Source organism: Perognathus longimembris, chromosome 6 (genome assembly GCF_023159225.1).
Source record: "Perognathus longimembris pacificus isolate PPM17 chromosome 6, ASM2315922v1, whole genome shotgun sequence".
Taxonomy (NCBI): Eukaryota; Metazoa; Chordata; class Mammalia; order Rodentia; family Heteromyidae; genus Perognathus; species Perognathus longimembris.
Window position 1 is genome coordinate 2112617 of NC_063166.1, and position 15382 is coordinate 2127998.

Genomic DNA, 15382 nt, shown 5'->3' on the forward strand with positions numbered 1-15382 from the left:
CTGAACATGGTGGATGTTTTGTTCTGATAATGAACGGCATGACTTGGTTGGATGGGAACTGTTTTTATTGAGGAAATTCAGCAAGCTTCCTGACTGACAGGGAGAAGACAGAGAAAGAGATACCAGAACAGCTGCAACGAAATTAAGAAGCAATCTACTGATGGAGTGGAACTAGAAAAGACAACATAGAAGGAAGACCCCAAGACACACCTGTCATAATACCTCATTCCAAGAACAAGGCAATCAATAATCTACTTTAAATAGCCTATTATTGGGTAGCATTTTGTGTTCAATTGTCTCCTCAGCATTCACCATTAAGAACAAATTTCCAGTAAATTCCACCCTACCTCACTAGTTTGATATACAATCACTCACAGACACTTGAGTCCTTGGTGGTGTAATTTCTTACATTATGTCAAGCCTTGCTAATGTACTTACAACCGAGACCCAGTTTAAGAAAACTCAGAGCCTGGCCTTGTCCATATTTGTCAATGTTTGCTTCTTTCCCTAATATTAAGCAACACAGGTAAAGAGTTTTGCATAAACCTTTGTTGATGTGAAAGGAGACATGATCTATTCACTTTCATTTCCCCACATGCTATGCTATCTTTACCTCAACTGGTACTGACTTGGAAGATTCACCTCTGACCTCAACGCAGATGAGTGAAATCTCTGGAATCCTTTCTTCCTTGGATGATTTAACTCAGTTCAAGCATGAACATATTCCCTAAGCCTTGCGGGAATACTTTCCAGTCTCATCCACACTGTTATGGGAACTTCTTCCTCCCTAAGTCTTGGCTAAATGCTGCACAGAGATTTTATTTTTATGTCAAGTCATCTACTTTTTTTTATTTTAGACATTCTGCTCAGTATTTCAGAGTTGCAACCTGTAGCCCCTGGACGTTTTTTGTCTGTTTGTTCTTTCCTTTTTGCTCGTTATTCATGAGGCAATCTGCTCTCTGTTGGGCAAGTACCATGTTTTTTAACTTCGACTCCAGAGTTTGCACTGAAAGGAAACCTGGGCTCAGGTGCTTGAGTGGTTGGAGAGCAACTGAGGAAAAAAAAAAAAAGAAAGAAACATTGGGTAACATTAGATAACCTACATCAAAATACTAAAGTGTCTTCATTAGACATAAAGTTGATTTCCAGACAAATTGAGAATGATGTACTTCAAAGCATTGTGGGAATCTGATATTTAGTTTTATATCATGTCACAGGAAAATACCCCCAGAATGGAATATATTTTAAAGAAAGTGAAAAATGTTTCTTAATTACTCATCGATTGTTCTAAGGCCTCTGGGCTTCTTCTAAGCAGAACTATCTTTCCTTCTTATGAATCAAGCTATCATCACACTCAGAACTTCTAGGAGAGAAGAGGCTCAAAGGCAGAAACCCACAGCAGTCTAGTTAAAGGAAGTTTTTTGTTCCCGTTTGTGCTGGCAAGATTTTCCGCTTACCCAGTTGATGTAATTCTCAGAATGTTCTCGTTACATAAGCTTTCAATCCGTTCTTCCTTCCCGCACGTCACTTCAGAAACAATAAAGACCGCGATTCGATACACTATCTATTTCCCCCAAATTAAAATCCTACGATAACATGACGGCTCCGATTTAACAGCGCAAGGAAGGAAATGCTCCCAGCGGAGTGCGATGCTCTGCGGGGAGGGCGGTCGCTGCCCGTCGGGGCCCGCTCGGCTGTGACGCATGTCCACCCCCCCGGCCTCCTGTCCTCAGGGGCCCCCGCGGAGGGCCTCCCGCCTCCACCGCCCGGCTGGGCAGTGTCCTGACCGCGAGGTCTCCATTGGCGTCTTTTCCCTCCCGTAGCTCGCTTGCCCACATCCCTAGCAGTGATTGTGCAGTGATCACGTCCAAAATAAAGGAAAATCCTTCGCTTAGGGCCAGAGTCCCGGGGAGCCCAGGGGACGTACAGCCCCGGTGTCCGTCTGTGCTGCACTGCCCTGGCCCTCAGACAGCTGATTCACCGCCAAACTCAGCGTGCTGGACGTTAAACCCACCAACCCCCAGGCCAAACCAACGACTGGGTCCCATGGTCAACCAGCAAAAGAAACCCCCAAACTCACGCTTTCCCCCTTGTCTTCATGCCCTTAAGCCTGAGATACAAAACAAATGCGTTAACATATCATGTTCAGACGTACTTGTTTTCCTGTGCTGTTTATTTTTTAATAAATAATAGGGGGATCCGAAGACTTTGTACTAGGTTTGTAATTCACTAATTTGGTGATTTGATTGAAATAAATGCAACAAGACTTGATGGAAGACTTCAGTGAGTTAAAGGGTACACGAGATGGACCCCTGACAGATTCATGTGTCTAATGCCTGGTCTCCAGCTGCTGGTGCTATTCTGGAAGGTTCTAGAAGCTTGAGGAGGTTTGGCTGAGCTACCGGAAATAGCTCATTAGGAGCATCCTTTGGAAGGTCATCACTGATCCACAGTTCCTTCGTCACCTTCCACTTCCTATCCACCATGACACCATCATGGTGACGTCACCTGCTCAGAAGCCAAGAGGACTAGGGCTTGAAACCTCTGAAACCAGCAGAAGTCGACGTGCTTCTCTCCCTTAAGTGGTTTATGTCGGGATATCCCCGTGACACAAAACCAGTCGACACAGGAAGCCTTTGAGGACTCGAGGCCCTAAGGGGGACAGGGCGCCCCATCCAATGCTCATCCGGCCTGGAGAGCCGCCTGCGTGGAAGGGCAGCTGGATGCCTGGAAGCTTCGTCAGCGGGAGCAGAGCAGGCTTTGGGATAGAAAAGCCTTTGCACCAATGCTAGACAACCCTCTGTACGTGAATCCTTCAGAATCAACACATCCCAGTCCTGGGCATGTATTCCCAAGATACTCTGATAGAGACCCGCCAGCTGGTCCACAGGGGAATGCGTGGCACTGGGGTTTTGGTAGAGGAAAACAAGAGAGAGGCCAAGGCTGGGCAGAGAACAGGTGTCCTGTGACATAGCTCACACTCCGCTGTGAAGAACCAAAGGCCTTGGTGTCAGTGTGCCCAGAGCTGTGGAAATATGGAGCTGAACAAAAAGAGAATACACGGAATGCCATTCGTGTTCACTAAATACTTGTATGGACAAAATGTAGGTGAGAAAGACGATGCATGTCTTCAAAACACACATAAAAAGATGAGTATTACACAAAGGTTCACTGGCTCTGTGCCTGCGACGCTATAAACTCGTATTTATCAGAGTGAATCCCAGGAAACAAGAGGGGTTTTTTTCTTTTCTTTCTGTCCTGTTTGTTTCCCTGTCTTTGGGAGGGTAAGAGGCACAGAAATGGAGGGGTGGAGGGGTGATCAAATGAAGCAGTGGTGCTCACTAAAACACTACGTTGAAAATGAACTGTACAAACTACAAGTGGGGACAGGAGGGAAAAACTGGGAGAGCGAGGGGAGGGGTGACACTGTCCAAAAAGAAATGCGCCCATTCCCTTACGAGACTGTACCCCCTCTTTACGTCACCCTTTATGGTAACAGTAAACGTACGCCGTTAAACAAGATGAACATTGGCACACAGGCATGTGTGCCTACAGCAAGGGAAAGGAGAACAGACATCCTTGCACAAGTGTACACCGGGGTGTACACCGGGGATGCCTAGGCCAATGGGGACCACAGTCCGGGGCATATGATCAACTCGAAGGTTCACGCGTGAGGTGAACCACGTGAATGGAGGGACGAGCGGGTGAAGAGACTGGCCTCCGGTCGCCTGGCTTCTGCCCCCGCCGCGTCCTGGCTCGATTTCCCCGCCGTGAGGAGCCGGGGCCTCCCCGACACGACCGACACGACCGCCCGCCATCTTCCCGGCCTTGGAGGCTGTGTCGGTGCACCGGGAAGAGTCCTGTGCCCTTGCACGTGGAGAGAAGCGTGTGTTCACACGTTGACCGTGGAAGGTTCCAGACTGGAGGCTGGAGGACGAAGGGTTCCCCGACTCTGCGGGGAGGGGACGCGCGGAGTCAGGAGCCCTCCGCTACCCGGGGGCCACCGTGGAGAGCCGGGGTGAGGAAGTTTCCAGAAGGGCAGGGGGAGAGGACGCGGGGGGGGTCACCGCCAGGCCCGCGGGGGGGGGGGTGGGGGGGGGTTGCCACGCGCGACGCGAGGCTCGTCCGTGGCGTCTGCCGTTCCCGGCATGCTCCCCACGAGTCACCCAGGAGAACGGGAGGCTCGCGTGGCCGCGGGCGGGGGGCGTCCACTCCGAACGCGCCGCGACGTGGCGGCCGGGCTCCCGCCCAGGCCCAGCACGCGGGGGGCCGGCGGCTGGAACCCCGACCCGTCCCGCCGCCCTCGAAGCCCGCCGGGCGGGGCCCGGAGTGTAGGCGTCCTGCAGGAACGGGGGGGGCTGGGGGGGCTGCTGTTTCGTGTCTGTTTCTTTGTTAAGCGTGTAAGACGCGAGCCAAAGGAAGCCACAGCCCGGATTCCGGGGCGCGCGGCTCTGAGAGACAACGCAGCCGCTCTGTGTTTGCGCAGGACTCGCTTTATTGTGGCGGCTGCGTGAGGGGCCGTCAGTGTCGCTCGTGTCACTAGTGTCATCAGCGTCATCAGTGTGGCTAGTGTCGTCAGTGTCGTCAGTGTCGCTGGTGTCGCTGGTGTCGTCAGTGTCGTCAGTGTCTCTGGTGTCATCAGTGTCGCTGGTGTGTCGTCAGTGTCGCTAGTGTCAGTATCGTCAGTGTCACTGGTGTCGCTAGTGTCGTCAGTGTCGCTAGTGTCATCAGTGTCGCTCGTGTCGCTGGTGTCGCTGTCAGCTCAGGACGGGGTTGAAGGCGTGGACGGGGCGGGGAGCGATGGCTGACTCCCCCGCGCTGGCGTGGGGACGGTCACCGTGCTGTTCGACGCCTGCACAAAGCCGCTTTTGTGTCTTAGTTTTGAGCACTCACTCTGGAGGGAAAAAGCTAACGGTTAGATCTAGCACGTGGTTAGTTAGCACCGGCGTTCTAGAAGGTTCCAGCAAGCCTGCGTCGTGACGTCTGCTCCAGCTTCATTGCTGCAAAACAAGACAGAATGAATGGTTGATGGAGAGGAAGAAAATAAACAGGAAAGGGCTGAGAAGGCGGGGGAGGGGGGCACTGACACCGGGACCCGCGTCTCACGGGGGGGGGGCACCGACACCGGGACCCGCGTCTCACGGGGCGGAGGGGGGGCACCGACACCGGGACCCGCATCTCACGGCGGGGGGGGGGGGCACCGACACCGGGACCCGCGTCTCACGGGGGGGAGGGGGAGGGGGGCGCACCGACACCGGGACCCGCGTCTCACGGTGGGGGGGCACCAACACCGGGACCCGCGTCTCACGGGGGGGGGGGTGGGCACCGACACCGGGACCCGCGTCTCACGGGGGGGGGGGGCACTGACACCGGGACCCGCGTCTCACGGGGGGAGGGGGGCACCGACACCGGGACCCGCGTCTCACGGGGGGGGGGTGGGGGCACCAACACCGGGACCCGCGTCTCACAGGGGGGAGGGGGAGGGGGGCGCACCGACACCGGACCCGCGTCTCACGGGGGGGGGGGGGCACCGACACCGGGACCCGCGTCTCACGGGGGGGGGTGGGGGGCACCCACACCGGGACCCGCGTCTCACGGGGGGAGGGGGGCACCGACACCGGGACCCACGTCTCACGGGGGGAGGGGGGCACCGACACCGGGACCCGCGTCTCACGGGGGGAGGGGGCGGCTTCTGGGGAGACTCGTTTCGTGTCCCGGTTGTCCTGGCCTTCGTTACGCTGCTCTGCGGGGGGGGGGGGGTGAGGGGGGTTCCAGTCACCACACTCCTCCCCCCCCCCCCCCGTGTGCTGGGGCGACCCTGGCTGGGCAGATGGGAAAGGCTCCCGGGGTGGGGATGGCGTCGTAGCTGCGAAGTCGGCGTGGACACGGGAAGCGCTGGAGGAGACGAGGAGCTTCCGCCCCGGCCGCGCTCCGCACAGCGCTCCGCTAGGAGACGCGGACAGGAATGGCCCGGAACGTCCCACGTCCAGGTGCCCACTGAGCGCGGAGCTCTCCCTGCGCCCCGCCAGCCGGGGGCCGCCCCCGCCGCCATGCCCGGGCCAGACCGCGGGAGGAAGAAGCACAGGGCTGCAGCGCCGCCACCCGTCCAGGTACAAACGGGAGGCAGAGGGACGGGGCGGGGCGGGAGGCCCCAAGCCAAGCAGCCAGCGAAACATGGGCGTCGGTGCTGCTTTACAGTGAGCCAGGAGGAGAGGGCGGGGGAGGAGGAGGAGAGGGAGGAGGGGGAGGAGGGGAGGAGGAAGAGAGGGAGGAGGGGGAGGAGGAGGAGGAGGAAGAGAGAAGGGGGAAGAGGGGGAGGAGGAGAGGGAGGAGGAGGAGAGGAGGGGAGGAGGAGAAGGAGGAGGAGGAGAAGAGGAGGAGGAGGAGGGGGAGGAGGAGGAGAGAAGGAAGAGGAGGAGGAGGAGGAAGAGGAGGAGGAGAGGGAGGAGGAGGAGGAGGACGGCTCTGAGAGGAGGAAGCAGCCCCATTCCTGCCCTGCATGGTCCTGGCCGACGCCCCTAGTCAGCCACAAGACGCGTGGCCACCTCTTATTTTTCCTCATCTGGGCCTCTCTCAAGGTTTCAATCGAGTGAAGGGAAGGAACAAGCGATGCACTTGCATTTTCTTTATTTTTCCAACAAATAAAAATACCACAAATAAGCAAAGAGAAAATACTTCACTGAAAGTACCAACATCCCTTGGTCTCACAAGAGATTTAAATTCGTTGTCATCACTGGCTAACCCTAGGAGCTGTGTATAGTATCTATTACATACTACATGCATCTTAATAAGAATCTCCATCAGAGTCCTCTCATTCCATCTTAAAGAAAATGAAGTTACTGTTCAAGAAGATTCAATGTCACACCCAAGTCCACACTACCCCAGGATGCTCTTTAGTTTATTCAGTGTTTCCTGTCTACGTTTATTGTTGCTCTAGTCACGGGGGACCTCGTGTTAATCATTCCTACGCGTACATGGTGTGTAGCTTTGTGACATGGCAAACTGCCGTCAGAAACTCTTAAACAATAATATACACACGTGTGTGTGTCACATTAAACACAACACTGAGCTAAGTGCCCTCTCGGTTCCCTTGGAAACGTAATTTTCATAATGACATGAATAATTCAGGCAGCCTGGCTCGGGCTGGGCAGCACGCGCTGCTCGGGCTCTGCCCCATGCTGACGGGCCCCGCTCGGGCTCCCGGCTCTTCCCGAAGCCAGGGCGTCTTGTGGCGATGTCTGTTACCATGGTTCTGGAGCTGGCTGGGAATCAGCTCCTAGGTGGGGCAGATCGAGCCACCATCTTAGGCATCTTAGCTAATTCCTACATTCCTGGCCGATCTCAAAAGGGTCCAGAAGTAAATAACCCGAGAGAAACAAGGCTAAACGTGTAATAGCGTTGAGGATCATCAAGTAACTCCATAAATAAATTCTCATCTAGGGGTTAGCACTCTGACAGTTAAGATTCAATATTTTTTTCAAGATGAGTAGCCCACTTACTTATTCAAGAAAATATAAGAATGAACTTAAGACACTTGGGAAACTTTGAGGGTCAAATTCCAGCGCTGGTTAATGAGTGAGGTAAGTCTTGTGAAACATTAAGCCAATATTACCGCAGGCACTTGTTAAAGGAATGAGCTGCATAAACTTTTACCTTCCCTTTTAATGTAAAATCACATGTGCATCTTCTCTCCTGCCAAACGAGAGCAAGGTGGTCGCCATTTATTTACATCCTGGCGGCTGCAAAGCGTGGCTCGGCAGGTCCAGGCCGAAAGCCGTTCCCAGGAAACGTGTGCCTCCCATTAGCACATGCCATGGTTTCCTTTTCCTGGTAGATCTTAAGTGTGCGTTGCACGGGCGTATAACTACCAACTTCGGTGTGAGCCTATCAGATCTGACATTTAAATCTGTTCTCTATATGTCAGAAACTAAAAGACATCCAGCACCTAAGGCCCGACAGAGGTAACATGATGGAAACCGCCGATGTGGCCGATTACAGAGATAGCAGCGTTGAAGAAAGTCAAAGCCACGTGACCTCCAGGAGATCTGAGACCTGAATCGTTTGTCAACCCCGATCCCATCGCTCTGCCCATTGTTCTCGGGAGAGAGGAGTCACGGTCGCCAGCCACGGAGCAGGGAGGAGCGACAGGTCCGCCGCCCTCCCCCTTCCTCCTCTGCCCCGTGACGCGCTGCGACTGTCCGTGGACATGACTTTCAAGGAGACAGCCCTAAACTGTCAGGACTTGCACCGCTTCTGTAGCAGATCCAACCAAGTTCCTGAAAGCGAAGGTCAAAGGAGACCTGCACACCCGACTGACCGGTCACGTGACCGACTCCCAGACTCCACTCGAGACTGCGACCATTCGTGAGGACCGACGGAGGCCTCTGCGGAGCGCCACGCAGGCGCGGACCCTACAGGAAGACATCTCCCTCTCTCCTTTCCTCTTTGAACATTTGCCAGCGCAAATATTTTTTTCCCTTTCTAAACTATTCATAAGTTATTTAAAAAGGCCCCGGAAAGCCTTCCCGAGAGATGAATAAAACATCTCTTTTGTCCGTAAAGACACCCGGACTGCAATATGCCTAACTCTTACTTCTCCGATAGGATGAGACGCTACCTTCAGCTTCAGTCTTGTATAACACAGAATAGCCACCTTGCGATCAGAACTGAATTATTGTCAACTTTTAGACGTTTATCAAAATATTCAGACAAGGGATAAGACATCAGGAGAAAGAGCGAGGAGGCAGCTCGGTGGAAATCGCGTGTGGCACCGGGGTTCGGTCCTCCGCACCACCACGAAAACAAACAAACAAACAAACAAGTACGATAAGTAAATAAGACGGAAGCAGAAGAATTTGCCTAGCATGTGCTTTAAGGGCAATTAGTCATTAATTCGTTCTTAACTGCGCTAACAGCAAGTGACTCTGAGAAGGGGAAATCCAGTACGTCTATCAGCTCGTGACCCCATCTGGGACTGAACCAGGCCTGCGGCTGCAGGCGGCGCCGGGCGGGAAGAGGCCCGGGGTGACCGTACCCCACTTTCCGCGTCTCAACGTTAACCCGAGTCTCACGCTGAACTCGCAGGGCCACCATGCGCTGTGTTTCTCATGAGGCGACGGGGAAGCGTCACTGCTATGAGAACGCGATTGTCACCAACTTAACCACTCGGAAACGGCTGGTGGCAGGCAGAGAGCACGCTCTCGGCATGGAGGTCAGCATCTACGTCAGAGCGCTCGCCGGCAGTCAGTCACGTGACTGCGAGAATGACTTCATCAGCTGACCGGCTCGACTCTGCCTCCGTGAGGATTCACCCACGGCCAGGTGCCCGGCGGGTGCGCGTGTCCTATGATCCAGGCATCCGGCACTGCCCGCAGTGTCCCCGCCCCACGCCCCGCGCCCACGCCCAGCACCGGCGGCCGACAGCCTGTGCGGGAGACGAGGAAAGCAGAGAGAACCGGATCCGACTCAGGAAATTACAGCGATGCTCGACAGAGATCTGTCAAAATTAATCCGCCGCCAGGTACAGCTCGTGTTATAACTTGATGCCACTGGACAACTTTTGGTAATTGAAAACATTGGCGGTGGCAGTTCTTTAAAACGGTCCTTTGGCTTTGCTTTGCTTTTTCTCTTGGCCTGATAATCCGTCTTCAAGGATAGATGATTTGATTGGCTTTTCCAGATTGCCAATAGATGGAGGTGAAGCGCCTTCAATTCACTGTCCATTCACTATACCTGGTAAATGATCTAAAATTCATATAAAACCCCACTCCTTTCTTAAAGGCAGTCCTTGAAATGTTCACGTTCTCTTGCATTTCCTATGTTATCCGAAAGGAGGAAGTGCTCAGCATAGTTCAATTATCCTTTCTTTCTGTGAGCACAAAATTCAACCCTGCACAGGATTTTTTTTTTCTTTGCAGGTTTTCTCTTTGTATGGTAGAACGTTGATAAATAAAAATAATACTGGTTTTATTTCACGTTTCGTTTTTCTTCGCTAACTATACGAAAGGCAGTAAACATTCCCATGGAATTTAGAGGCCAAGGTTGAGTTGACTCTACGTCAGCCTGTGTGTGAGATGCCAACAGGGAATTCACTGGTGGAGGTGCGGGTGGGCGAGGAGAAGGCAATTGTGCCCCTTAGCCCCGAGCTCATGGCCCGTCGTGCCCTGACTGCATCTGCAAACACCGTGCGTACCTGAGACACCAGAACCTCCCAGAGAACAAAGACACCGGTGTTTCCACGCACGCACACAAACACACACACACACACACCCCGGCAGTGATACTGGGTGGTTCATCACGTGCAACACACGCAGGACTCCATCACCGTGGACCACACTGTGGAGCAGCAAGAAGGAGCCCGGCTGAGGAGCAGAGCCCCCGACTAGCTCGCATGGTGGATTGGGTCGGGCAGCCACAAGCCTTTCTTCCAAAACACCTGTGACTTGTTAAACACGTGTTTCACAATACGATTCACTTATTTCCACCACCAAAGCAACATGGTAATAAACAGCAGGTCTCCACAGGTCTTCTATTTACCTCTTTAGAATCAAGGCTTTCAGGCTCAGGAATAGCCACCATGGTATGCCTGGGCTTCACAGAAAAAATGCCCAGGGGTAACCAGGAGGATGAGGAGAAACAAAGAGATGACAGGTAACCATACGGTATGTTGTTGCAGGAAACAGTAGATGCCACAAATACAAACATCCAGATTCAAGGGCCACTAACAAACAGGGCGACGGTGAGCATGCAGAGCACGAGGCTGGGTTTCCTCTTCCGTTCCTGTGTCACCAAGTTGATGGTGTGGTATGGACGGCTGTGGATTATTTCTTGAGTGAATGGTGAAAGCACACAGGCAGGTTTCCCTGGGGGAACCAAGATAAACTAAGGTGCCAAACATGACACGTTGGGCTCCAAGAAGAAAGTTCAGAAGTCAAACCAGTGCACCGTGTTTGGACCCATCATCATGGCACGGATACCCATAGGAGTGTGAAGTGCCATGCACTTGCTGTGAACAGTAACCTCCATAGTCTGCCTCACTGCAGGTGCCCCCACCCACCCCTCTCCCCTACCCCACCTCTCTTTACAATGAGCAAATTCTTGGTTTATTTTTGGTGCCTGTTCTGGGGCTTGAACTCAGGGCCTACATACTGCCGCTGAGCTCCTTTCGCTCAAGGCTAGCATTGACCCCTTGAGCCACAGCGCCACTTCCAGCTTTTTGGTGGTTAATTGGAGATAGAGAGTTTCACAGACTTTCCTGCCCCCTCAGTTGGCTTGAAACTTCAATCCTCAGATCTCAGCCTCCTGAGTAGCTAGGATGACAGGCGGGAGCCACCAGCGCCCAGCACAAATTCTTAATGTTTAAAGTGATTTTTACTTAACAGGTATAATAATGGAACATCTCAGCTAGATACTATATGTTCACTGCCTCACAACAGATGTAGCTAGGGACAGATTAAATTCCAAACAGAAATATGAATAAGAAATAGGTTATTCGCAGTTTCCTGGGAGAAATTTAAAAGCCAACTGCTCTGTGATTAAACTAAGCATGATTTAAGCATGAGGACGGGCAGTTAGATGGAAGGAAAGACGCCCAGTTCACCGGTCCCCCTGCCATTACAGCCTGAGTGTGTGGAGAAGGCCTCGCTCTCTTCTGCCTGGGAACCTCGCTGAACAGGATCAAAACTTCCCCTGGAAGAACGGCTTCCTAAAATACCTGCTCACAGATCTTCTCTCTGTCTTTAATTGTTAGCCGTCTAATTGATTTGCACTTGGCCTTTTGAACGAAATGTTCTCAATGAGTGTCCTAAAGAAGTTGAAAACAATGTGGCATCTGTAAATATTGCCTGGGATTGGTCTCCTGAAAACAAAAATCGCAGGCTGTTGAAAAGCCATTATGAGTTGGATAAAATGTGTTTCCTATCCCCCGACTCGACCCCCACAGAACACGCTCTTTCCTGAAGCACCCTCAAAGCTACCCAATTTCCATCACCTCCGCCATTGGTCAGGGAAGAAGAAGGTTTCCAACTGAGAGCCACGCCGGTTATCTCTATGATCATCAAAAACGAATGGCCTGGGCTTGATCACCGGAAGATCTCACATGATGGATGAAGCTCAGAAAGAGGTTTGGCTGCCGGGCTTCAAGATGATAGCGTGACGACCAAGGTAGATTATTCGTTCTTTTGTTTCCTTTTGAGACAGCGTCTCCTTTGATGGCGCAGGCCGGCCTAGAACTCCTGAGCTCGGGTGACGGTGACTCTCCTGCCGCCACCTCCCGAGTGACCCTGGGGGGCTCCCGGGCACCTGGCAGCTTGGTTTGCGTCCTTGTGAGGAGCTCTTTCAGTCACAAGCCTCGGGAGCCTGGGGATCTGCCCGTGGCTCCTGACAAACCCAGATTCAGCCCAGAGCTCCTGTACCAGCCTGGGACCGGGCGCCGCATCTGCCCGTCCAGACCCCACATCCCGGTGGGGCCTGGGCTCCACACGCCGCCCAGAGGGGCGTCCGGGCCCCGGCGGGGGGGGACGGGGTGCTGAGGGCAAGGCCGTCAGCCAGCTTCACTGGCAGAGTGGGGGACAGAGCCTCCGAAGGAAAAGGAACCAAGCCCTGAGCTTTCCAACTCCGCTGTGGGGTTTACACAAATCCTCGACAGTGCCGCTTCCCAGCTTCCTCGTGGGCGAAAGAAAGAGAAGGACACCCCTGCTGAGCCATTAAAACCTTCAACCATCCTGCCATGAAACGGCCCGCTGTCTCCCTTCTCCAAATACGGTGCCAACAGAGCTCCCTGCTCCCCGTGCTCCCTGGTGCTCCTCATCCCTGACCTTCCCTGCCCCTCAGATCCCAGCCCCAGCGCCGTGGCTTCCCGCAGAGCCTCGCACCATCGGGACACAGGCCTCCTCATCCCTGACCTTCCCTGCCCCTCAGATCCCAGCCCCAGCGCCGTGGCTTCCCGCAGAGCCTCGCACCGTCGGGACACAGCCAGGCCGCATGGGCGCCCGGCTCTTCCGCCCGGCCGTTGTCAATATTCTCATTTAGTCCTGGCTTTCTCCCTTGCTTTGTTTCTTTCTTCCCTAAGTAGGAACGAGCGCCGGGGGAGGTCTTTTATGTCTTTATTTGCGCCTCAGGCTCGGCAAGCAGCAGGGAGCCAGCGCCTCGCCCCTAACAGGTAATCAATAAATCTCTGTGCTATGAATAAATAATTATGCTTTGTCCTCTTCTAAACTGCAGAGCGGCTAGACTTCACATGGAATAAAAAAGCACCAAAGGTGCACAGTCTCTCCCCTGGCTTTTGTGTGGGCGACTAGGCCCGGAGTCAGCCCAGGCTTCTAGAACCTCGCGTGGGATCGTTCCGCCCGCTGGCGTCCTGAACAGCGGTGACCTGGAACGCCGCTCCATCCTCGCGGTGGACTCGGGGGAGAGGCGCCGCGTCCCCAGCTCCGAGCGCTGACAGCCGCCCTCCCCACCAAGTGTCTTTCCTTCGTTCTCTCTGCTTCCCTCGCTCACTAAACACCACACTGCTGGGGAACTGTATCGGAAGTCCCAGAATAGGGGCGCTGACCCCTCATAGTCCACAGGATGGGAAGCAGAGGACAGACTTCCCATTCAGCACCCTCGCCGTGCATACACTTCTTCCATTTGCCATTAGGAAGTTCCGCTTCCTCCTGAACCTACAGCCTCGAGCACCATGGCTCCGAGAAAAGGCTGAGAAACACCAACAATAGACACTCTGCTATGGCACAAATATAAAACATGGCAAATACAATGCTTCCTCCTTCTTGTTATTCAAAAGTAAACAACTATAATAACTACACATCTTTTCATGAGAAAGACATGACTTCCTTTAAAAAAATAACTCACAGAAAAGCACATGTTGGGAGCTGTATTTTCTCCAGACAGAATTACTTTTAATAATTATTACAGTACACAGAAAAAAATATGCTTTCTGATTCAATAAATCCAGAATAGTGGTTATCTAAACATTTGAACCCCATTGTAAATGTATATTATAAGCCTGTGAGGACAGTGTTCATTGAAAACAAAACTCAACATCTTAAGAGGAGGTCTAATATAATTCCATTACCTTGTCTAGTAGATAGACTATGGAATGGTTACGTTTCCTTGACTTACTGGGTAGTTGTCCACTTTGCTCATTTGATAGGTTTTAATTGATATAAAATGTTATATCTTTATGAATATCATGCACACATGTGCATATTTTCCTCCTCGTGCATCTGTCATGTATTTGCAGAAAACAATCCTAAGTCTTTCCTCCAGCTGAATCACATAGCATACGTTATTGTTTCCCGGGAGTCTGCCATGTTATAGACATGTACTAGCCAAGTTGGCTCCTTCTGCCACCACGGCTTCCCGTCTCCTCCCGACTTTCCCCCAACCCTCTCAAAGTGGGATTTTTATGAGAATAAAAACTCAATTATGATGGAGGGATTGATGGTGATCAAGATACATTGCATATATAAAATGGACATGTTACATGAAATCTTGGACAACTAATTGAGGCTACTAAAATTTTTTCTAAATCCATCATAATCCACCACTTATCACTGACTATAAGTAATTTGCCTTTAAAATCACTTTCCATAATGAAGTTCATTTCCTTGCTTTGTCACTAGAGGATCTAAAAGGCAAAAGGGGGACTCGTTTGTTACCATAGGGGGAACCTGACATTTTGTGGGAAGTGAAATCTATTTTTAGAATAGTGTTTTTTATTCCTCAAGTAGTTGTGAAAAGGGGTTTCAACCCAGCATGTCAGTTTATGACTATAGTGCGCCTTCATCGACGGCATTCCTTTTCCCTCCCATCTCCCCCCCCCCCCCCCGCCGTCGGCTCCCTTTGCCCAGTTCCACGCCCATGCATGGGCACTGCGCGCTATGACCACATTCGCCACTCACCACCTCATCTAGTCCCCTCCAAAGCCGCTGAGGCCCCCCCGAGCCCACTGAAGAAGCTCTGAGCTTAGAAACCCCACACAATTCACGTTTTTCTGGGGTTCCCTGGTAATCCAACACAAGCACCCCGGTTTGGTGTTAGGGTTCATCTTTTGGAATACCCCCCCCCCAAGCCTTGTGATTACTGTGGAGGACACAATCGCATTGATGTAGATTAGATCCGCTGCACAGAAAATACCAAGGCGGCTTGGGAGAAAAGGGACAGACAAGAGGAGCAGCTTGGGAGAGTCCCCTGGGGCTAGACACGGGGGGCGGGGTGGGGGGGAAGGGGGCAGACCAGAAAAACCGGAACTTGGAGTTGTTTTAAGGAGATAGATATACCCCAGAGGTTTAGAGATGGGGAGACGGAAGGAAGGGAGCCTGCGATGCATGGCAAAGAGGAAAACGGCTGGAGATGACCAAGAACCCCAAGACAGCACTCC

General features: G+C 52.6%; 1 protein-coding gene across 4 annotated transcripts in view; it reads right to left on the reverse strand.

The window, feature by feature from the left end:
• Positions 1-4494: 4494 nt before the first annotated feature.
• LOC125352479 (muscular LMNA interacting protein) overlaps positions 4495-15382 on the reverse strand; it is a 123665-nt gene continuing 112777 nt past the window's right edge. For all 4 annotated transcript variants that reach the window (XM_048347610.1, XM_048347611.1, XM_048347609.1 and 1 more), the window contains one exon: positions 4495-5000. In XM_048347610.1, the coding sequence (XP_048203567.1) occupies positions 4995-5000 (6 nt within the window). In that variant the 3' untranslated portion in view covers positions 4495-4994. The remainder of the gene's footprint in view (positions 5001-15382) is intronic.